General features: G+C 45.4%; 1 protein-coding gene across 2 annotated transcripts in view; it reads left to right on the top strand.

Moving 5' to 3' along the window:
* The window catches only part of TEK (TEK receptor tyrosine kinase), a 98,127-nt gene extending 75,751 nt beyond the window's left edge, over window positions 1-22,376 (top strand). Inside the window, exons 13-23 of one of the 2 annotated variants that reach the window (XM_046023394.1) lie at window positions 1,178-1,477; window positions 3,962-4,116; window positions 6,063-6,273; window positions 8,651-8,761; window positions 10,991-11,181; window positions 11,720-11,833; window positions 16,230-16,300; window positions 17,316-17,356; window positions 18,474-18,570; window positions 20,478-20,577; window positions 21,400-22,376. In XM_046023394.1, the coding sequence (XP_045879350.1) occupies window positions 1,178-1,477; window positions 3,962-4,116; window positions 6,063-6,273; window positions 8,651-8,761; window positions 10,991-11,181; window positions 11,720-11,833; window positions 16,230-16,300; window positions 17,316-17,356; window positions 18,474-18,570; window positions 20,478-20,577; window positions 21,400-21,474 (1,466 nt within the window). In that variant the 3' untranslated portion in view covers window positions 21,475-22,376. The remainder of the gene's footprint in view (window positions 1-1,177; window positions 1,478-3,961; window positions 4,117-6,062; window positions 6,274-8,650; window positions 8,762-10,990; window positions 11,182-11,719; window positions 11,834-16,229; window positions 16,301-17,315; window positions 17,357-18,473; window positions 18,571-20,477; window positions 20,578-21,399) is intronic. The other variant, XM_046023395.1, reaches the window with a different exon arrangement.
* Window positions 22,377-22,597: the final 221 nt, after the last annotated feature.

Genomic DNA, 22,597 nt, shown 5'->3' with positions numbered 1-22,597 from the left:
CCTGTTATGGTGGCATTTAGGGATTCTTCATCATTTTTAAAAATTCGTGAAATTTACAGAATACTCAAATAATAATACAACAAACACCCACATTCCTACCACCCAGAATTAACAACTGTTACTATTTTGTCATACTTGTTTTCAGCTCTTTTGTTGATTTGTGGAAGTAAAAGCACAATACAGATCACAGGGCCCTTGGGCTGTCATCCCTACTCTCATTTTATGGCTGGTTCCCCGGAGACAATCCAATTATGAGTTTGCTGTGTTTCTTTCCATTCAAGGTTGAATCAGCTCAATATGTTAGATTCATCCGTAAGTGCACATAAGCATACATACTGTTCTTCACTTTGCTTTTTTGAATTAACACTATGATTTCTATCTTATCCATGTTCATTGTTTAGATCTGAGATATACTTTTAAAATTTCTGCATAACATTCTATGTTCTGACTATATGGTCTTATTTATCCGTTCTCTTTGAGGTGGACATTTAGGTGTTGCCTTTGTGTACCATGTTCTCCCTTCTTCTTTTTTTTTTTTTAAACTATTCCAAACAAAAATGCAATGACCATCCTTATACATGTCTCCAGGTGCATAGATGTGAGAGCTGTCCTAGAGAATATGTCCAGAAGTAGAACTGATGGGCAATGTTTCTCGTTCAATGTGTACAATGTCCAGGGGTATATGAGAGTATCATTTTCCCTACATCCATCTCTGTTCATATATCTTTTCCCTATATCTCTATCACTTGATGGTGGAGACCTTTTTATTTTTCATAATCTCAAAGGTAAAAAATGGTACTCCACTGTTAATTTCAATTTTCATTTTCTTGATAACTAGCAATGTGGAGTATCTTTTCTTTGGCATTTGGATTTCTGCTTTTTGATGAATTTGTTCATACACTTTGCCCAGTTTCTACTAGTTGTAGCAGAATTTGATGTCTTAATTTAATGCAAGGATGAGAAAATATATGATGAAATATATGTTTCCATTTTCCTGTGTTGTGCCATTTTGTCAAGTCTGCATGGAGTCCACTTCCAGTTGATAGGAATTACTACCCAAGAAAACACCTATTTACCCTTCTTGGTTTATGTGTGACAGTAAGTATCCATTAAAAGCATAATAATCTAAGAGATGGTAGTGTAACTTAAGTGAACTTTTTTTTTTTTAAATTTCCAGTTCTCCCTCCTCAACCAGAAAATATCAGGATTTCTAACATCACAGACTCCACAGCCATGATCTCTTGGACAATCTTGGATGGCTATTCTATTTCTTCTATTATCATCCGTTACAAGGTTCAGGGCAAGAATGAAGACCAGCACATTGATGTGAAGATCAAGAATGCCACCATTACCCAGTATCAGCTCAAGGGCCTAGAGCCTGAAACAGCTTACCAGGTGGACATTTTTGCAGAGAACAACATAGGGTCAAGCAACCCAACCTTTTCTCATGAACTGATGACCCTTTCTAAATCTCAAGGTTGGTAGAGTGGACAGGTATTTACCTAGGATTGTTTCTGGAGAGTATCAGAAAAGCCCCATTATCTTAATTAAGATATTTACCTCATATGTACGTGATGTGATGTAATTCATTTGTCCAAATAGGCTTCACCATCTCTAGATAGGTTCTTTTTATTATTATTATTATTTTATTTTTAAAGATTTTTTATAATTTATTTGACAGAGAGAGATCACAAGTAGGCAGAGAGGCAGGCAGAAGAGGGAGAAGCAGGCTTCCTGCTGAGCAGAGAGCCCAATGTGGGACTTGCTCCCAGGACCCTGAGATCATGACCTGAGCCGAAGGCAGAGGCTTTAACCCATTGAGCCACTCAGGCACGTCTCTAGATAGGTTCTTAAAATGAAAATGCCCCTGGGAGGGATACCCTGTTGATCCATTTTCTTTTGTTAAGCCTAAATTAGCCCATCAGCACTCCCCATCCAGGAATGGAGGCTCTGAGGAATATGAATTTCATTCCATGGAAAAAGAACATGGAACCTGCTTAGTGAAGGCAGGCCTGCCTGTGCGGGTGCTTCAGTGGGAAGTTCCAAGAACCAACTCTATTCTTTCTCAAATGAACCCCTCTTTTAGCTTTGAGGACACTATGGTCTTCTAAGTTGGGGTTTTTTGTTGGTTGGTTGGTTGGTTTTGTTTTGTTTTGTTTTGTTTTTACTTTTTGGATCCAAATCATGATGTCTCCATGTCCACCACTAACCCCCATTCCAGTGAGAGTAAGCTTTTTGAGATAGCTGGAGGTCTCTCAGAGTGCCAGGCACACGATGCTCAGTGTTTATGGCTGATAATGTCAGTTGAATGTAGTTAAGTGGATAAGGGACCAGGGTTGGTGGGGGGGGGGGGGGAGCTGCAGCTCCCAGAGCACCTTCCCTTTGAACTCTGTCTGCAATGGCGCCTGCCAGCCCTTGGCAACATGTGCAGGGGAACACAGAGTGAGGTTAGATGGAGAGTTTTGCAGATTTATAATCTGGGCTAGAGTTTATTTTTTACAGAAAATCTTCTGGTAGTAAAAACTTCTTGGTTTTTGAGGGCTACTTAAGAAATAAAAGGAACTATGCCATATTTCATTGCTGATTCTTTGGAATATTTTTGAAATGTCCAAGGAATGAGGACTCTGCCAGTTATAGAGAGTTGCAGTTTTCAGGTGACACCCTTAATTAATGCCTATTTTTTTTTTATTTTTTTTAAAGATTTTATTTATTTATTTGACACAGAGAGATCACAAGTAGGCAGAGAGGCAGGCAGAGAGAGAGAGGAGGAAGCAGGGTCCCCGCGGAGCAGAGAGCCCGATGCGGGACTCGATCCCAGGACCCTGAGATCATGACCTGAGCCGAAGGCAGCGGCTTAATCCACTGAGCCACCCAGGCGCCCCTTAATGCCTATTTTTTACAATTATGTGTGCTTTGATACAATGCATACAGGCCCTAAATCCAAGCTATACATAAAATACAAACAGAAAAGTTAAAAACAAGGCATAACAAAGCAACAAGATCCTCACCGTTCTGTTCCAGATGTGTCTTTATGTACCCATGCTTAGAGAGAGAAGGAAGGAAAGAGGTAATCACAAAAAAGTACTTGTAAGAACATAGGGTCTTGCTCTACATATACTGTTTTTCGGAAAATATATTGCATTTAATTATTTTTGTTTAAATAAAGGGAAAAATGGGTTAGAGCATAATCTTTAACAGTTGATTTTGACTTAAGCCTTAATTTAATGATTTTTCTTTTCTGTCTTTCCCTCCTTCTCCTCCTCCTTTCCTTCATTCTCCCAATGATATTCTTGGATTTTCTCCATCAGCTTTTTTTTTTCTTTTTTAAAGATTTTATTTATTTGATACATAGAGAGAGATCACAAGTAGATAGAGAGGCAAGTAGAGAGAGGGGGGGAAGCAGGCTCCCTGTTGAGCAGAGAGCCTGATGTGGGGCTCGATCCCAGGACCCCGAGATCATGACCTGAGCTGAAGGCAGAGGCTTAACCCACTGAGCTACCCAGGCGCCCCTCCATTAGCTTTTAAATAAGAAAAAAAAAGGCAAGATAACTTACAGATTTAAATTCAGCAACTTAAGACTTGAGAGCTTTTCTAGTTAGGGAAATTGTGCAGGGACGTTTAGCCACCTTCCCAAAGTTTTATATCAGTCAGTCATTCTTGCTGCTCCTTGATTATGTGCTACTGCTTGGGCCTTTACTTGGAAGTAAAAGTGGGACAAATGGTAATAACTAACGCTTAGCACTTTTCCCTTTCTTTTTTGAGGTCTCATAACAGTCCTGTGAGTCAGACTCCTCTCCGTTGAGTTTCAGAACATATAAATGAGTAGCTGAACGTCCCGTAGCAATTAGTTGGCAGAGTCAGGGCTGCCATTACATATCCATTTTACCATGATGTTGCCCAAGGATGATCTTGGCTTCTCTCTCCTAAACTAAACCTGCTGCTTCTCCTGTGTTCTGTGCAGCACCAGCGGACCTTGGAGGTGGGAAGATGCTGCTTATAGCCATCCTTGGCTCGGCGGGAATGACTTGCCTGACAGTGCTGTTGGCCTTCCTGATCATGTTGCAATTGAAGAGGGCAAATGTCCAAAGGAGAATGGCCCAAGCTTTCCAAAACGTGGTAGTGCCTCATCTTCCTACTAGCTAATAAGTACAAGTCTGCATGTATGCAGAATCCTCGCTTTAAAGATGTGGACCAGGAGGGGTGCCTGGTTGGCTCATTTGGTTTAGCAACCAACTCTTTTTTTTTTTTTTAAAGATTTATTTATTTATTTGACAGAGAGAGATCACGAGTAAGCAGAGAGGCAGGCAGAGAGAGAGGAGGAAGCAGGCTCCCCACCGAGCAGAGAGCCCGATGTGGGGCTCGATCCCAGGACCCTGAGATCATGACCTGAGCCGAAGGCAGAGGCTTAACCCACTGAGCCACCCAGGTGCCCCAGCAACCAACTCTTGATTTCTGCTCAGGTCCTGATCTCAGTGTTGTGAGTTCAAGCCCCAGGTTGGGCTCCACACTAGGCGTGGGGCCTACTTTAAAAAAAAAAAAGAAAAGAAAAAGATGTGGACCAGGAAATTTACTTGTAAAGCAAATATTTCCCTTAGGCAGGTCTCATCTTCTCTTTGACTTCCATTATGAAATGGGAGATAAACAACATGACTATGTAATTTGTTGTCCAAACTGGAATGAATTTGAGAGTGGAAAGTTTGATCTTAATCATTATTTAGGAAACCAGGGCTAAAACAGAACTATTGCCCTGCCGAAATGAGATGTATTATCATCATAGTGATGAGTCACCAGGAGGAACAGTCTTGCAATATGAAGAATTGAATGCTGTTAATAAGGAAAGACATGAACATAACCAGACCTCAGTGTGATGGGTAACAATGTATTGTGCTAGACAAATTTTCTCCACATTTCCTATTTCCAGTTCCTATTTGATTCTTCTAATATCTCCTAGTCTTATTATTGCTGATATATATTATATGTGTAATATATGTGAATTTTTATGTTCACATGTGTCTCTCCATTCTTGTGTACCCATCAATCTGCAGTCATATTTTATAATACCTGGCACAGCCCCATTCTTTCATCTAGAAATTTTGACCAGTAACCAAGGTTTACAAAATCATACCTGAGCAGTATACAGCCAGTTTGATTCCTTTGGTATGCTATAGCCTGAATGTTTTTCTAAAACTAGAACGTTTTTCTAGTTTGTGGTTTCAAACTAGAAACTCGTTTGTGATTTCAAATTCTGTAAAATGAATTTGTACCTGACTTTATCAATTCCATGTTTAAAACACTGGGTATAATTACACATTCCAGATGAGGTGCAGCTTCCGGTCCACAAATCTCTTAAGAGTCCCTTCCTTGGAGGATAAGGGGAGCTTTGTTATCTGACTCCATCCCAGAACTGACTCAACACAGGCTGTCTCTGGAGAAGAAAGACTAGCAAGGGGGCTGGGAGTGCTGGAGCTGCTCATGGTCCCACTGCTTTGTCCTGATATGTCAACAGTCTCTCAAACTCAGGAGAAAGGGGCATGCTATGTTGGGCTTTACTGTATGCCTCTGTCATCCTGGAGCCAGAGTATGCTCCAGAGTGCGCTTGAGAGGTTCTAAGGTTTAGGATAAGTCAGAGAGAATAAGAGTCAATAATAGACCAAGATAATGCAAGGAAAGCTCTTAGCGATGCATGACCTGTTACTGCCCCAAACAGGTTCTCTGAGTTCTTTTCCAAACCAGAACTGAACACTTGTTCTTTCCCCAGCTCAGCAGAAACTCAAGCGTGACTAACTCGGGGATGTGCCATCCTGTGGCGTACTTGCTGTTATTCCCCTCTGCCTTGTGCTCTGCAGACATTGCTAATCGATTGCAGCATGCCTTCCACCTGAGCCCTGGAATTACCTCATGCAACCCTTTAGACAGCCTGTTAGATGAAACCTATTTCCATCTGCATTTTAGAATTAGGCAGTTTCTTGTTTTACCTGGTATGGATACAAACCAGGAATATTTATGCACATTAGAATTATGAAAAATCCTGACACTAAACCACGAAAAAATTATTTCTCCAGAGGGAAGAACCAGCTGTGCAGTTCAACTCAGGAACTCTGGCCCTGAACAGGAAGGCCAAAAACAACCCGGATCCTACAATTTATCCAGTGCTTGACTGGAATGACATCAAATTTCAAGATGTGATCGGGGAGGGTAATTTTGGCCAGGTTCTTAAGGCGCGCATCAAGAAGGATGGGTTACGGATGGATGCTGCCATCAAGAGGATGAAAGGTCAGTGCTTGACCAGATCAAGTCAGCATTTCACTAGGGTGGGGAGAAAACTTCACTTCCTGTCAAATCTTTCCGCTATGGTCTTAAATTATTTACACAGAAAATTGGCATGATGTCAAATACAGCTGTTCTGAACAATGGCAGGTGGTAGTTCCTTTGAGGTCAGCCAGTGATAGGGCTAGGCCATAAACATGAAGGCATGAGCTATTTACATGCCACTGTCTCGACTCGTTGGGATGTGACAATATAGATCTCTGTCACCCACGGCTAACTTCAGGGGAGCACTGTTGTTTCTCTTCATGCAGTGGTTCGCAAAATGGAGTGAGTATCCGAATCACCTGGAAGGCTTGTTAAAAACAAACTGTTGGGGTCCACCCTGGTTTCTGATTCAGCAAGTCTGGGGCGGAGCCAGAAGATTTGCATTTCTAATTAGCTCACAGGTGATGCTGATGCCAGGGTTTGGAGACCACACTTTGCAAATTACTGTCTTCGTGGATGATCTGCAACAAAGCTCCTGGAGACGTTGTTAGAAATTCATCTCCTTGGCCTCTCCCACTGCCGGGTCTAGTGTAGGTGAATTTCTGGGGGGACACGTGAGAATCTGTGTTCTTAACATGTGTGCTCTGTGATCCTTCTGTATGCACAAGTTTGAAAGCTACCGACCTAAGGTCAGAAGAACGAAATCTTTTCCAGTTGTGCTCATCTCAGGACTGCTTGGTGCTTACCCACTTACCAAGATGGCTAATATACCTCCTGTGAGAAAGCAGACTGACTAGCTCACTGGCGGTCCTGGCTGTGTTCTCTTGTGTGAGGAGTTTACGCGTGGCTTGACTAGGAAGCTGCAGTGTTGTTTATATAGCATCCGGCCTTGGAAAGCCATGAATTAGAGCAGGGAATGTCATGAACTGCTGTTGTTCATCACTTTCACAAAGCGGGCTCTCTAAGGTTGCTGCTAGGTTTTCCTTTTTGACGACAATATGGAACCTAAAGTTGGAATTAACCCTAAATCTCATTATGTCGTTGCTGCTTTTTGCAGTGTTGACAGAAAAGAAATAAAATAAAACAAATAAATTATGTCTGTGCTTAGGGATAGTAGTATGTTTCAAACACACACACACACACGCACAATCTTGCTTAGCATCCATAAATCTCTTTTCCACTTTGTTACGTACGTCATGGGGAGTTTTGGGGTACAGTAAGGACAGAATGAGGGAACAGGGTGTAGAATCTTATAAAAGCCAGGCTTTTAAAATCTGAACTGATCCCGATTGTCTCATGCCCATGTGAAGAGGCGAAATAGCTTAAATGGGACATCAGGGCAGAAACTGTCATGGGGAGAGTGAGCATTCAGAGGAGAACAATTACCAAAGTGGGGGACAACTTGCTTATAAAGAACTTCATTTTTAAAATGTTCCCAAGGCATTGACCCTTGGACTTCTTGTGGTAAGAACAGGGTATCTGGCCTGGGATTGCCTACTAGCTAGTTTTATGGGTACACTTAGCCCCTATGAAACATTCCTGTAACTTCCAAGCACATTCAGGCCAGCACAGGGCCACCAGCACCCAAGAGTCCCCCTCTCCTACCTTTCCTAGGCAATGCTATTTTTCAAAAGGGAGTAAGAGTGCTTTGTCACTGACCAAGGCTGATCGGTTTGTGCAACAACCAGAGGGCACGTTCCCTTCAGCCTGGTTCATCCTGGTGATCCTTCTTCTGACCCAAGTGCTAAGGGAGAGACAGGACGAAAAGACTAGAAACAAATGCAACTCAGTTTCCTGACCACCAAGCACTTCCATAAAAATGCTGTTGGATTTGAGTTTCTATGTTAGCAGGACTGCTTTGTGGGAAAGCAAGTTAAAATTATGGTAATAAAGCAAGGTGTCTGCATTCCTTGTGTTGTTGCTCTGAAACTGGTTCTCCTGCTCAGCATATTTATTGCTGGACAGCGGCTTCAGCTAGAACAGGTAGAGTCTAAAGTGGAGGCCACTCCTTCGCTAGCAAGTCATTTCATGGGGTCTTTGAGAGTTGAAACAAGGAAAAGTGTAAAGCAGTGGTTCTCAAGCAGTGGTGGTTTTGTCCTTTGGGGGAACATTCAGCAGCATCTGGACACATTTTTGGGTGGGTTGCTGGTATCTAGTGGGAGAAGCCAGAGTGCTGCCAAATGTCCTACTGTGCACAGGACAGCTCCCAACAACAAAGAAGTGTCAGCCCAAGGTGTCAGCAGTTCCAAGTACTCTTCCTAGAGTAATCTCTGGTTTCTGTACAGTTTTCTAGACCTGATGGTGACTCTGAAGGTCCTCTGAGGGGAGCAGGACAGGACAGTTGTTTCCAAAGAGGTCTAACAGAGAGGGAATCACAATTCTTGAATTTTCTTCCCAGAATATGCCTCCAAAGATGACCACAGGGACTTCGCTGGGGAACTGGAGGTTCTCTGTAAACTTGGCCACCACCCAAACATCATCAATCTCTTGGGAGCGTGTGAACATCGTGGTAAGATGCTCTTTTCCTATCTTTCCTGCCAGAATTTTTTCTTTTGAAACAGGCATAGTCCATATTAAAATAAGTAAAGATAATAATCTTAAGGATGTTACCTTAAAAAAGAAAGTTGCAGTCTCAATCGGAATGTCTAGTCCCATTTATAAACTGTGCTGAGGTTTGACAACTTTCTGGAGGTCGATCTCGAGGTTGGATCTTTTGTCTTCTGATGTGGTTCGTCGTTACTGCCCAGACGTTCCCATGGTCGCTGCAAACTTCCATCTTTGCTGACCCAGAGGTTTCCTCGGCTGCTGTTGCTTAGGTAGATCGGGGAAGCCTTCAGCATCAGGAAGAGAGAAGTGCTTTGGCTCTTCTTAATTGCTTACCTTTTTTCCTCCAAACCCAAGACACTGATACTCTGAATGTGAAATCCGTGAATGCCAGTAATCAACTGTAATGTGAAAGCATTGGTGATGATTAGGATAAAATGAGAACAGTAATAAGCTTATATCTGATTGAGCTTTATTTTTTTCCAAAACCATTACTGGTACAATTATGGTGGAGCTTTACAACTACCCTATGTCACACTCTTAAAGTTCAACTTATATTATTATTTTTTTTAGATTTTATTTATTTGACACACAGAGAGAGATCGCAAGTAGGCAGAGAAGCAGAGAGAGAGGAGGAAGCAGCCTCCCCGCTGAGCAGAGAGCCCGATGCGGGGCTCCATCCCAGGACCCTGGGATCATGACCTGAGCCAAAGGCAGAGGCTTTAATCTACTGAGCCACCCAGGCGCCCTACAACTTATATTATTAATTTAGATATTACTGAGTACTTCCATGAGTTTACGTCTCCAGGCTACCTGGGTTTCTAGTTCTGCAGGAATGCTTTCACTTAATTTCTCATGGAAAAGTTCGCGTCCACAAAAAAGCTCCACACAGCAATTATTTACAAACTTGACAGCCTCTTGTTGACTTTGCAGCACAAACAGCAACAATAGAAAAGAGACTACTTCCTCTTCCTCAATTTATTAAACTAAAAATACTGGGACTTCGAACAATATATCATTCTGTGATCCAATAAGGGTGTAATTCTGAAAGCCAGATCATGTCCCTTAGGTTAGATAATGAAGTAATGACATTATTTTTGAGCTATTTCCTGAAAAGAATAATCAGCATGGGACAACAGTAAATGAAAAGTTAAAAAAAAAAAAAAAGTAACCACCATCACAGAAAAATATGTATCTTCCAAATTTTTGCTCTATCATCACCTTAGCTCGTAACTGGTTGGCTCTTAAAATTTATAGTTCAGTAAGGAAGTGAGAAAGCATTGAGGTGTATCTTGATTTACAGTGCAACATGGTACAGTGTTAGACTTTTTTTTTTGGCCAGAATTTCAATGTCTTAGAATGGCATTGAAGTTTACAATCACTTGACATTTTAAATTTAAAAAATGGTATACCAAAAAAAATTTACCTCTAAAAGACAGTAAAATCAGTCTACTTTTCATTGACTCCAGAGATCAATGTTTTTATGGAAGAAAGTAATTTTATTAAAACAAACAGTTTGGAATAAAACCAAGACAATGGACCACAATTTGTTCGAGGATCTATTGTTTTATTTGTCTCTAAAATTTTGAGTTTTCTGATTTCTCTAAGCAAGATGCAGTCTCTGACATTAGACTGTGCTGACCCGGGAGCTAATCAGCAATACGGTGACTGAGTACGAATTTCCAGGGAGGAGTAGAAGCAGGAGAGAGAATGTCACCTGGTGTGGGTCCTTCTGCCATGGATACGGAATCTTTTTCTTTTTTTTAAATAATCTCAAGAAAAGTTAGAGACTAAATGGAATAACATGCCTGGCTCATATTAGTTCTCCATCAATATTGACCAAAAAAAAGATGACGAGCACCAGTTGTCCTAGAGCTTCTGAAGGGAAACACGTTCATTTCATTCTGCTCTTCTTACTAAGAGGGTGAAAGCATTCAGGAAGCCTCCATGTTAGTCCACTGGCGGCAGGAGGGAGGGGTGTGGGAAAGAGGGGACCCCGGGTTCAAGCATGGTGCCCTTTAAGCACGGCAGGAGCATGGAACTTCTCTTCCTCCTGTCGCCAGCCTTCCTGAGGTTGGTACCACTTAGACCTGTTGCTTTTAGATACCAAGTTTTATAAGCAGTTCCCAGGACCATAGCCCATCGCAGAAATTTCACAGCTGTTGAGAAGGTGATTCTCTCCCTTTCCGCACAGGCTACCTGTACCTGGCCATCGAATACGCCCCCCATGGAAACCTCCTGGACTTCCTGCGCAAGAGCCGAGTGCTGGAGACTGATCCAGCCTTTGCCATCGCCAACAGCACCGCCTCCACGCTGTCCTCCCAGCAGCTTCTCCATTTCGCAGCGGACGTGGCCCGGGGTATGGACTACTTGAGCCAAAAACAGGTTTGTTGTAGGACCTTGCTTTGGACATCTTTCCTTTAGAATTCTCTCCAGAATTAGAGTTGAGTTAAATCTATGCATTTTTCAATTCCTCTTCCCCAGTAATTCCCTTAGAACCTCCCTAATTTTCCTGTCTTTGTTACCGTTCTATTTGTAAAGAAGTTAAGGCCGAACACTGGCAATACCTGTATTTAGTGGATGTCTGCATATGCATTTGATGGGGTGCCCTAACCCATCTTAGCTTCTCCTGGGTCCAAACGATGTGCAGTAGCATAGGACTTACATGGCAACAGGAAGATTTAGTGACCTGGGTTTCTTTTCTTTCTTTTTTCTTTTTCTTTCTTTTCCCCCATGAAATGCTTCCCAAGACATGGCAGGTCATTTGGCAGAACGCACTGAGGATTTTGGAGGGGGAAGTTCAAGGGACTTGGGTTCCTCACTTCTCTGTTTCCCAGAGTTCTTGCCCCAGTGGCTTTGTGCCAGCAGAATGAAGGGAACAAGCAAAAATGCTGAAAATACATGATGTTTTTTAAAATTTCAGTTTATCCACAGGGATCTGGCTGCCAGGAACATTTTAGTTGGTGAAAACTATGTAGCCAAAATAGCAGATTTTGGACTGTCCCGAGGTCAAGAAGTGTATGTGAAAAAGACGATGGTAAGTTCAGAGCACAGACACGGAGAACATCCTCCCCAGGGCCCCTCCCTCTCGCGATGGCTCTTCTTTTGGAATACCTCCATTCTTTGGTGACTCGGGCACCTGGCTGTGTACCCCAGGAGTTAGTGCCCTGGCCCAGCAAACATCCCTTCAGAGTTTTGATTCCTAAAATGACCGAGGGCTCCACATTTACTGGTGAAAAGGCACCATCACATGTGGCCAAGGGATGGTATACACAAGTCTCATGGTGCAGGAGCTGTGGTCTGCTTCTAGGCCAGACCCTTAAGTGTCATCCAGAAACCTCTGAGGAGCTCCCTCAACCCCCTTTCATGTACAGCAAGCATAGGAGGGGCAAAAAAAAAAAAAAAAAAAAAAAAAAAGTCGGGGCGCCTGGGTGGCTCAGTGGGTTAAGCCTCTGCCTTCAGCTCAGGTGATGATCTCAGGGTCCTGGGATCGAGCCCCGCATCGGGCTCTCTGCTCGGCAGGGAGCCTGCTTCCCCCTCTCTCTCTGCCTGCCTCTCTGCCTACTTGTGATCTCTCTCTCTCTCTCTCTCTCTCTGTCAAATAAATAAAATAAAAAATCTTTAAAAAAAAAAAAAAAAAAAAAAAAAGTCATTTAACATACTTTCCAAATATAAAGGAAATAAATTAATGAGGTTCCTAAATCCCAAGGAGGCCCTGGAGAGAAATTCATAACTTCTAAAGCCCACGGAAGATGTCCCTCTTCAGCACAAGTTCTCCACTGTCTCTCCAAGCCCACATCGAATCCACATTCGCCTGATGATACCTCCTCCCCCAAATAGTGATATTTAATCTTGACGTACAAGATCCCAGGAGAACGTCCCCACAGTAGGAGAGAACCTGGACTCCTTCTGCTTTTGTGGCCCAGTGTAAAATCATAAAACCCCAGATTATGCCCCTCCCAGGGACGTGAGAGCTGGGTGACAACATGGCGCCGCCCTTGCTTTCCCTGCATGGGTGGGTGAGTGTGGGACCTCGGTGCTGACAAATCCTGTAGTCGTCACGTGTGTTTGGTGGCTCTACCTCAGTGGCACGGCTCCCCCTTCCCGAGGGCTGATGGACATTGCTCGGGCTCAGCTTCCCTGTGACTACTGGTTTTCACACGGTCCCTTCATGTTTGTGGGTAACAAGGTGTCTCGCCAGGCTCAGGCTTCTGTATTTATCCTCTTACTCAGGGTTTTTTTTTTGTTTCTTGTTTTCCCCAATATACTTATTTTAGTTACTGACAAGATAACAAACAATATTCAAGAATGTTTTGAAAAGGAAATGACCCATTGTTCACCCCCTTGACCCATTTTATTTTTCCTTTACTTATTGCCTTCCATAAACATACATATTTTTATATGGTTACCATCCCAGTGAACATAACCGTTTTGGATCTTTCCAGTCCCTTTCGGGATGGGGGTTTGAAGTGGGACCCCTTCAGCCTGTAGAGACCATCTCACACAACCAGTGGGACTCCAGATGCTTATCGATGGCAACGCTTTCAGAAGACATAGCTGCTTCCTTGAGGGCTGGCTTCCATGTGATACTTTTTTCTCTTGTTCTTTTCAGTTTTTCTGAATTTGCCTGACCCCAAACAGGCAATGTTTCTCTGCAGAGGGACTGGGCTTGTCTTCAAGAACCAGGATCCGCCCCTCACCCATTAACTCCCACTCTCCCTGCTCCTCCTGGGCCACCTGAAGCTTGAGCTCTCCATCACAGAGCTCCTCTCCTTGCTTCTCTCTGGCATTTATTTGGGGGACTGCGGTGCTCTGGGTGATGGGGTAGAGGCACTGACACAGTTTACCCCACAACCTACACGTTTTATCTGGATCCTGTCCTCCGATTCCTAAGAAAAATGCTGCTTTGCTTGGCATTTCCTAAAGGGCAGAGATTTCGGCTGTCTTGGAAAGTTTGGGGGAAATGCTTAGAGGGTTTGAGCACTTAGGTCAGAACTTAATTCTGTCTGCTAACAGCTGGGTGAAGTGTTGGGGCAGCACGGGGTCTGGGAGGAAAGACACAAGGATGGCCCAGGCTGAGGAAAGGTGAGGGAATGGAGAGAAGCAAGCTCCCAGCAAGAAGCATGTAGTGTGGCGAGTTACCACCAGAGGGCAGAGTGACTACCTTCCCTCGCCTACCGTTTAAATCCGCGATTTCCACTCCTTGCACTCCAGAATCTCTGGGAAGCTTTCAAAAAGTACAGATGCGGAGTCCTATGGCTGAGATACTATGATTCAGCTGCCTTGGAATGAGCCTCCTACATCAGTTTCTGTTTTTTAAGTCCCTCGGGTGATGCTAATATTGGAAGTGCTGGAAACCAACATATTAAGTGATTTGGGGCTTTATTATCATGGATAGATCCATCCCCTCATCATCGATTTATTTATGACTACAATGTTTCATGCCTGTGCTAGGTTTTGGGGTAACATAAATTGAGCTAGTCTCCACTTTTAAAGAGCTCAGACACACAATGAACAATTAACAGTTGGTGAGTGCCAAGGGCCAGGAGGGCACAGAAGAGGAACACACACTGAACTGAGCCCGTGTGCAGTCATGAGGGCTCCCTGGAGGAGGCCAGCTCCTGGGTTTTACAAATGTTAAATAGATATTGGAGACACAGGAATGAATTGGATGACCTGGATGGTACAGTCTATATAAAAACTTAGAGGCAAACATTCAGATCAAGTAATTCAGTGTGGCTGGAGTGTAATGCAGAGAAGGAGAGTTAAAATTTAGAGTGGGAGGAGGAAGGGGTTATAACGTCTTCTTGAAGATTCTTGAATTCCAGCTAAAACATTTTGGATTCAGTTAGGGACTTGAGATCTTGGGACAATAAGGGACATTGAAGAACTTTAAGAAAAGGAACCACATGGCTGGATTTGCCATTTCTAGTGTTCAGTCTGGCCGTGGTGAGGAGGACTGATCCTTAGGTAGTAAACTCTGAAGCAGGAAGGTCAGTTAAAAGGTTGTCCTCAGGTAAGAGGCGATGGTGGCCTAAATCGTGGAGAGAGAGCAAGGGGAACAGGTGGAAGCGGAAAGATCCAAAAGATGTCAAATGAGAAAAATAAAAAAGTGAACGTGGAAATTAGTCATTGGGAGGTGTGAGGTCAGAAGCTAGCAGGTACCTAGAAGCAAAGACGAGACAGAAAATGTTGATGACGCCTTCTATTCCTGTGGAGGGGAAGCAGTAGCTCGGATAACAGGTCGGCGGTGGGGAGTGGTGGGCATGGAGTGGAGGGAGGCACGAATGTTGAGGATACACTGAAGAAGTAGGTTTGAGAAAAGACAGTTTTGTAACTGACCTGTCAGGGAGCAATCAGGACTTATGATCAGAAAGAGCTTCAGAATATCACTGCTTCACAAAGATCTAGGAGACAAGGGCACATTCAGGAATAGTTTTTGCGGTCCAGGGCACAGCTGGTCTCAGGATGGTTGGTCTGGGAGAATGCCTGCTCCCATTTCAGGGGGGCTGAAAAGACCCCCCACATAGTGCTGACCCCACCTCAGCTACCATGGGCTGAACCACCACTGTTGGAGCTTGAACAAAACCCTGGAAGGGAGGCAGCCATCTCTCAGGAGGGCCCATGAGATTCTCTGGGTGGGTCTTTAGGAAGGGAGCCCCCAAATCACTGTGAAACTAGGACTAAAACCTAGAAGTCAAACTTCCCAGCATCCAGTCCACATTCATTTTTCCCAGGTTGGACTTAAAGAAATGGGGACAATCTGGATGGAGTCAGGGCCAGGCCCTCAAAGGATGAATGTCTCTCACGACACTCCAAGCCCAGTGAAAACTGCACTGGCAGGAAATTATTTCTTCCTCCACTGATGTGCATGTACCCCATTCCCTTTGGTCTGAAATGCTCTTCTCTCCCCAGGCCACCTGCTGAACTCATCTTACAGGACCTACACATCTTACAGGGCCCAACTCCGAGGTCCCCTTGTCTGAAAGTCTGGCCCATCTCCTCCAGGCACAGTTAGTCACGTGACATGGCCCGAGCCTTTCCCACCTTACAGTTTAATTCCTGGTTTCTCTGCCTCCTTCCCCTTTCAAACCTCTGAGAGCCACAAAGTGAATAAATGAAATGCCCACCAAGAGGGCACACAGCCGTCCACACACATACATGCCCATGCTTACAGTTCTTCTTCTTTATCTAAAACTCCTTAGGGACTCCTTGAAGTAAGCAGGGCTTCATCTTTGCATGTCTTTGGATTTGAGAATGCTCTTGTGCATGGCACGTACACAAACAGCAATTCCCGATTTTACCACCCCATATGTCCAGGAATTCCGAGTAGAGTTCCCTGTGGGCTTGGGTGAAGCAGGGCTCCAGGCAAGCTACATGCCTTGGGCAGGGCCCTGTCTTGACCGAGTGGCATCTCCCTTTGTTCTCTCCAGGGAAGGCTCCCGGTGCGCTGGATGGCGATCGAGTCACTAAATTACAGTGTGTATACAACCAACAGTGACGTGTGAGTATGCCTTTTATTTTGAGGGTTTTTCCCCCCCCAGGAAAGTAAGCATTTGACAGAGGTCTTAACGAAAGGCAGGAATATGATGCCCCTCTGTAGAACAAAGCTAGTCCATAAGCCCAGGAAATAAATTCATAGTCTACAAAATGAGGCCTCAGAGTAGACTGTTCTCATGGTCTAAGATCATTGGGGGCAAGTTGTGGGTTTCCTTCCACCTGTCAAGGGGAAGTGGTGACTTCTCGATCACCAGAGAGTCAAGGGGCATGTGGGGTTTCCTGTGGCTCCACATCCCCAACCGAGCTCCGCGTACAGGCCGGGGGTGAGGGGACAGCCCAGACCAGCTGCTGGGGTCAGAGGTGGCAGGGGCAGAAGGCAGGCTGGATCTAGGGCGCGGCTGTGCTCGCAGCCTGCAGGGACGAGTCTCAGGCTGGCGGTGGGAGGGAGGGATGGGAGCGAGACCTCGACCGTCTGGCCCATACCTTTATTGACGTCAGGAGAAACTGAGGCCTCCACAGGAGAAGTTTGTCCAGGGAATTTAGCTTCTGCCTGGGGAAGGGTGGTGGGCTGGCGAGTACTTGTCCTCCCTGCGTGCAACGTGCCTCTGGGGTGTTCTCTCACTTCCTCTCTGTGACTGAGGCAGCAGCTGGCGTCCCCACTTTCCGAACACACGAAGAGGCCTCAGGCGGTTCAGTAACTTGTCCCAGGTCATGCGAGTGTCAAGGTGGTAGAACTGGAATTTAACTCCAGTCTGTCAGCTTGCACTTGCCCCTGCCGCCCCGACACTGTCCCGTGCTCTCCGCCGGAAGCGAGTGGGGGCTCTAATGCGGTTTCCCTGTTAGAATCTTGACCTTGGCCGTAGAGGAGAGAAGCACGTGCCCCCACAGGGCCCTGTCCCAGGGAGCGCACACTTAACACTTCCTTTTCGGCAAAGTGTCCGTCACCCTGACTTTTGAGGCAGGAAACTAACCTGTCAGCTTGTCTGCTGGTGATTGGTCTCCCCGTTGTGTCCCTGCAGGTGGTCCTACGGGGTGCTGCTCTGGGAGATCGTTTCCTTAGGTGAGTGTCCACGTTCATCGACGGCGAGACTTCAGGCGGCCGGAGCCGGCCCTCCCCGGCTCCCTTGCTGTGTAATTCCACCAGTGCCACTTTTACTTATTTCTGTATTTACGTGGCACCTCCGGATGGGACTGGGAAATAGAATTTGATAGATTTCTGTCTGTGCCTGTGCTTATTCCCGTGTTTCCTTTTTGAGAGCCCTGTAGCTAATGTCATACCTGACACTAACAACCTGGTGGCTGTGAGCTACACTAGAGCTTGTCTTTGTGGGCGCAGAGATGTCCCAGAACTACTGCACGTTTGCTTGAAGAGGGCATGCTACACAGCCGTGAGAAGTCCTTTCCGAAGGCTAGTTAACAGCCTGTGAAAACGTGTGTCAAAACCCAGCAACTGGGGCACCTGGGTGGCTCAGTGGGTTAAAGCCTCTGCCTTCGGCTCAGGTCATAATCTCAGAGTCCTGGGATCGAGCCCCACATCGGGCTCTCTGCTCAGCAGGGAGCCTGCTTCCTCCTCTCTCTGCCTGCCTCTCTGACTGCTTGTGATCTCTGTCTGTACAATAAATAAATAAATAATCTTAAAAACAAAAAACAAACAAACAAAAAATAAACCCAGCAACTGCCTTACACTAGGACCCCCATTGTGTAAATACTGTCCAAGAAAAACCTGGAAAGACTACATTAGAGTGATACACACTGTAGCTTGCTCTCTTCCTACTTTTTTGTATTTTCCAAGTTTTCTATCATTGGACAGTAACTATCACAGATCAAACAGGAAGTGGATAACCTAAAGGCGGGCTCCCAAGTAGGGAAAAGATACCGCTCATTGGTACTCTAGACAAGTTGTGTGGGCTGACTCAGGGAGGAGATTAGCCCTGTGAGTAATAGCCCTGTGAGCCCTGAGCTGGATCTTTCCACCGAGGGGATGGCCACCCTGTGACGCGGTTGGTGGCATATGGGCAGCTGTGCTGTGTGGTGGGTTTGCTCATAGGGGAGGGTCATACTGGGTGGGCACCTCCCTTGCCACACCCTTTCTTCCCATCTCTCCGCTTGAGAGGCTTGGGGCAGGAGACACTGTCAGTTAGCAGGGCCTGAGGGCGACGTGGTTTTCTGTCTTCCAGGTGGCACCCCCTACTGCGGGATGACATGTGCAGAACTCTATGAGAAGCTGCCCCAGGGCTACAGACTGGAGAAGCCCCTGAACTGTGATGACGAGGTGTAAGTCAGGCTCTGCGCTGGGGCCATTTCATCTTGACCTCCCCCGCATTTCTTGAACACACAGACTCTCATGGGAGGGGTATCTGATTCACGCACACATCGCCATCTCAAACAGCCAAAATGGAGGAGGGTAGGGGGCTCCTTAAACTCAGAGCATGGTGCAGTGGGCAGGAAGTGAAGAGCTTTATCGGCATAGAAATCCCACAGGAATTTAAGGCAATGATATCACAAGGTGGGAATGAGGAAAGGCCCTCATTATGATCTGAAGTTCATAAATAAATGTATGAAACCTTGAGGCTAACTTTGGAGAGAGATTTCAGAGCTGTGACGTTAGGAAGATGGATTTTTTTAAAATCACAGAATCTTGATTCTGCAAGGGTCATTTTCCAGGAATAAGAATTATTCCCCAGGGGGGTGCCTGGGTGGCTCAGTGGGTTAAAGCCTCTGCCTTCAGTTCAGGTCATGATCCCAGGGTCCTGGGATCGAGCCCCACATCGGGCTCTCTGCTCCGCAGGGAGCCTGCTTCCTTCTCTCTCTCTCTGCCTGCCTCTCTGCCTAGTTGTGATTTCTCTCTGTCAAATAAATAAAATCTTAAAAAAAAAAAAAAAGAATAATTCCCCAGGGAAGAATGAGTAGCTTTTGTGAAACCACCATTCCCAGAACTCCCTGAAGGAACTGCTGCCTGAGGGGCATGATGTGAAAGGGCAAGGCGCTAGGTTCAGCAAAGAATTTACTGTCCGCACGGAGTTACTTTCTGAGAAATCGTGGTATTCCTTAGGTCTCTGGTACAAGAGGCATGAACCTAGAGCACATTAGGTTGCTAGACTTCTGTGGCTGTAAGTTTCCCTTAAGACATTTGTTCCATATGTGAAATTTTGAGCCCTAACCCCCAACATTGCTTCTTTAAAAAAAAAAATTAACATACAATGTATTATTTTCCCCAGGGATACAGGTCTCTGAATCGCCAGGCTTACACACTTCACAGCACTCACCGCAGCCCATACTCTCCCCAATGTCCATAACCCAACCACCCTCTCCCTCCCTCCCTACCCCCCCCTCCCCGCAACCCTCAGTTTGTTTTGTGAGATTAAGAGTCTCTTATGGTTTGTCTCCCTCCCGATCCCATCTTGTTTCATTTTTTCCTTCCCTTCCCCTGACAGCAACCCCCCCATCTGCCTCTCAAATTCCTCATATCAGAGAGAAGAGAGATCGTAGGATAGTCAGATAGTCCGAGGTTGCTTCTATAGGGTCTAGGGTGGGTCCCAGGAATCTGCATTTTAATGCAAGTGGTTCTGAGCACATGGGGGGATGTACTGCCTTAGACCAATGCTTCCACACGGTGTTCCCGGGACATACAAGATGCAAATAGGTAATATAAGAGGGAAGGAATTCTATGGTCACTTACATGGGGCAAGTTCCAGGTTGAGTCAGGTTACACGGGGTTTTTTGTTTGTAAGGGCAAGACTTCTCAAGCTTTGACTCTGCTACTCCCTAAGGGGGGAGACACAATAGGTGGGAATCTTGCAAATTTATTACAACATGGAGTCTTTAAAAAAAAAAAAAAAGAATTATTAACATTTTGAGAGTGTGGCATTCCAAGGGCAATGCTGCCCTAGATGCATGCATGAGTCGGTTCTTTCCAGATCAGAAGAGCTGAGACCAAGATCCCACAGGAATGGTATTCAGGATGGGCACTAGTTTTACTGACAGAAGAAAGGGGGACCGGTAGGGGGAGGGGGGAGGCCAGAGAGAAACTCGATGCTGTACTTTTGTGCTGCCGCTTAAGCGCAGATGCCCACGTGTGAAATGGCTCTCTCTCTCTTCTCTCGTTTCGGTGCCTCACATCAGAAAGGCCCAGGACTGAAGCAGAGTCAGGGAGTTCACTGCTTAACCCTTCGTATTCACAGGTATGACCTCATGAGACAGTGCTGGCGGGAGAAGCCCTATGAGAGGCCCTCATTTGCCCAGATCCTGGTGTCCTTGAACAGGATGTTAGAAGAACGCAAGGTGAGCACGGAGTTCCTGGTGGGCTCCGGAGTCACAGTTCGTCAGGTGTCCCATATGGTTAAAAAGAAATAGCTGATACAGTTCAACAAGGCGGTCTGGCCATAGCCTGAAGCAATAGAGCGACATAAAGGACGTGGCCCCCAGCTCTGAGGATGTTACAATGTCCGAGTTAATCAGATTCCCATTAAAGAGAGTCACTCGGTACAACAGATAGAATTACCTCTGAGTTAGAAGGAACCTCATCAGAATGGAGCCTGACTCTTGAATTTTGCAGAAGAAATCTACACAGAGGGGAGAGTGATGTGTCCAAGGCACATAGCCAGGAACCGGTACAGCCTAGTCTGCAGGTTTCTAGGGGGCAGGGGCAGGGATTCTATAAAAAGGTCCAGCAGGTGGTTGGCTATACAGATCTGGGCTTGAAAGACAAATCTAGGTTGTGGAACTGGATGGAAAGTTACCACCACCGGAGTGGTAATTAAACCAGAGATGTGGGTGAGGTCAGAGAGAAATGGGGACTGAGAAACGATCCTGAGAGACTGGGACATTTCCGGGGCGACCACACCGGGACAAGAAAGAATGGCCTAGAGACTGAGGAGAGTATGAAGGTGAAGTCTTAGGTGCAGAAGGCTAGGGATGCATTTCAGGAAGAAAGCCGGCAAATACAGCATGGAGACAGGGGACAGATAAACGTTCCCCAGGTACCTAATATGTGAATCAGAACAAGTTAAGAAAACTAGGGTCTGATGATTCCTGCCCCTGGCGGTGGCAGGACACTTGTTGTCTTCTAACCACTGTGGTTCTAAACTGCTCTTGCTCTCATAGACCTACGTGAATACCACGCTTTATGAGAAGTTCGCCTACGCCGGGATCGACTGCTCCGCTGAGGAAGCCGCCTAGAACAAACCACATCCATCTGTACGTAATGTTGTCCCTTCCCCGGCCCGTCAGACCCTTGATGCCAAGAAAGCCAGCAAGACTCTGCCAAGAGAGGGGACACAGAATATACAAATGTATATATATTGCTGTATGTCTGGGACGAGACCACAAAAACCCGTGTGTGTGAATCTGTAGGACCCTTCAACTCTACTAGGACTGTACATACCGTTTTGAGTAAGAATGTGCTGAACTCAGAATGCCTGTTTGTGGTTTCATATGCAATAATATATTTTTCTAAAAATATGGACTTTACAGGAAGGTGTGTGAGTACAATTACTATGATGCCTAACTCATTATCATTCTGGATTTTTTTGATATTTACCTTCATAGTGAATGCTGTAAAATGTTTTGCTGTATAGAAGATGTTAATAAACGTCACACCAACCCTGATGGCACCGGTGAGGAAAGTGGGGGCAATATGTTAGTTCTATCAGGACAGAGTTGAACATTTAAAAGGGATTCTTCGATCTCAACTGTAGAAGCCATTTCAATGTCATTTGGTCATTGGACCCCTCTGTCGCGTGTGTCCAGAGCCCACGAGTCAATCCAGAGTGCGACCGTCTAAAAGGGGATTCAACTCTCCTTCACTGCGCGTCTAAGGAACTTTAAAGAAGTACAAGTTTGGTAAATCAATGGGATTTAGTTTTAGTTTCTCAGGTGACACTGCTTTGTGTATTTTAAGAAATTGAGTAGGAAGCCTGGGGTTCTATTTGGGAGACACGTGACATTCGTACCAACAGAAAACCACGTACTGCACATTGTAAAGTTCCCGTGTTGATCAGCTGTGAGTCTGCCGTTTATCCGGTAGGCACACGTTGCCGTGAGATCTCATAGTAAGTGAATAAATGTCTTGAGTACCTGTTTTTGGTCTGGGAATGTTTCTCGTAGGTCATGCCTGATGTCAAGTTCCTGCCCTCCAACTGTGTCAGGGAGATGCCTGTAGCGCGGTGGGTGGGGACTCCAGCTGGCAGGACTGGAAACATCGAGAAGTGTTCGGGAAGCCCACTTTCTTGCAGCAGCGCCCTGTGCCCCCAGTAGTGCGCCAGTGTCCACGGAGGGCTTAGAACAGCAATCTCTTAACTGC

Source organism: Meles meles, chromosome 11 (assembly GCF_922984935.1).
Source record: "Meles meles chromosome 11, mMelMel3.1 paternal haplotype, whole genome shotgun sequence".
Classification (NCBI taxonomy): Eukaryota; Metazoa; Chordata; class Mammalia; order Carnivora; family Mustelidae; genus Meles; species Meles meles.
Note: the sequence above shows the minus strand (reverse complement) of the source record. Positions and strands in the feature narration are given on the sequence as shown.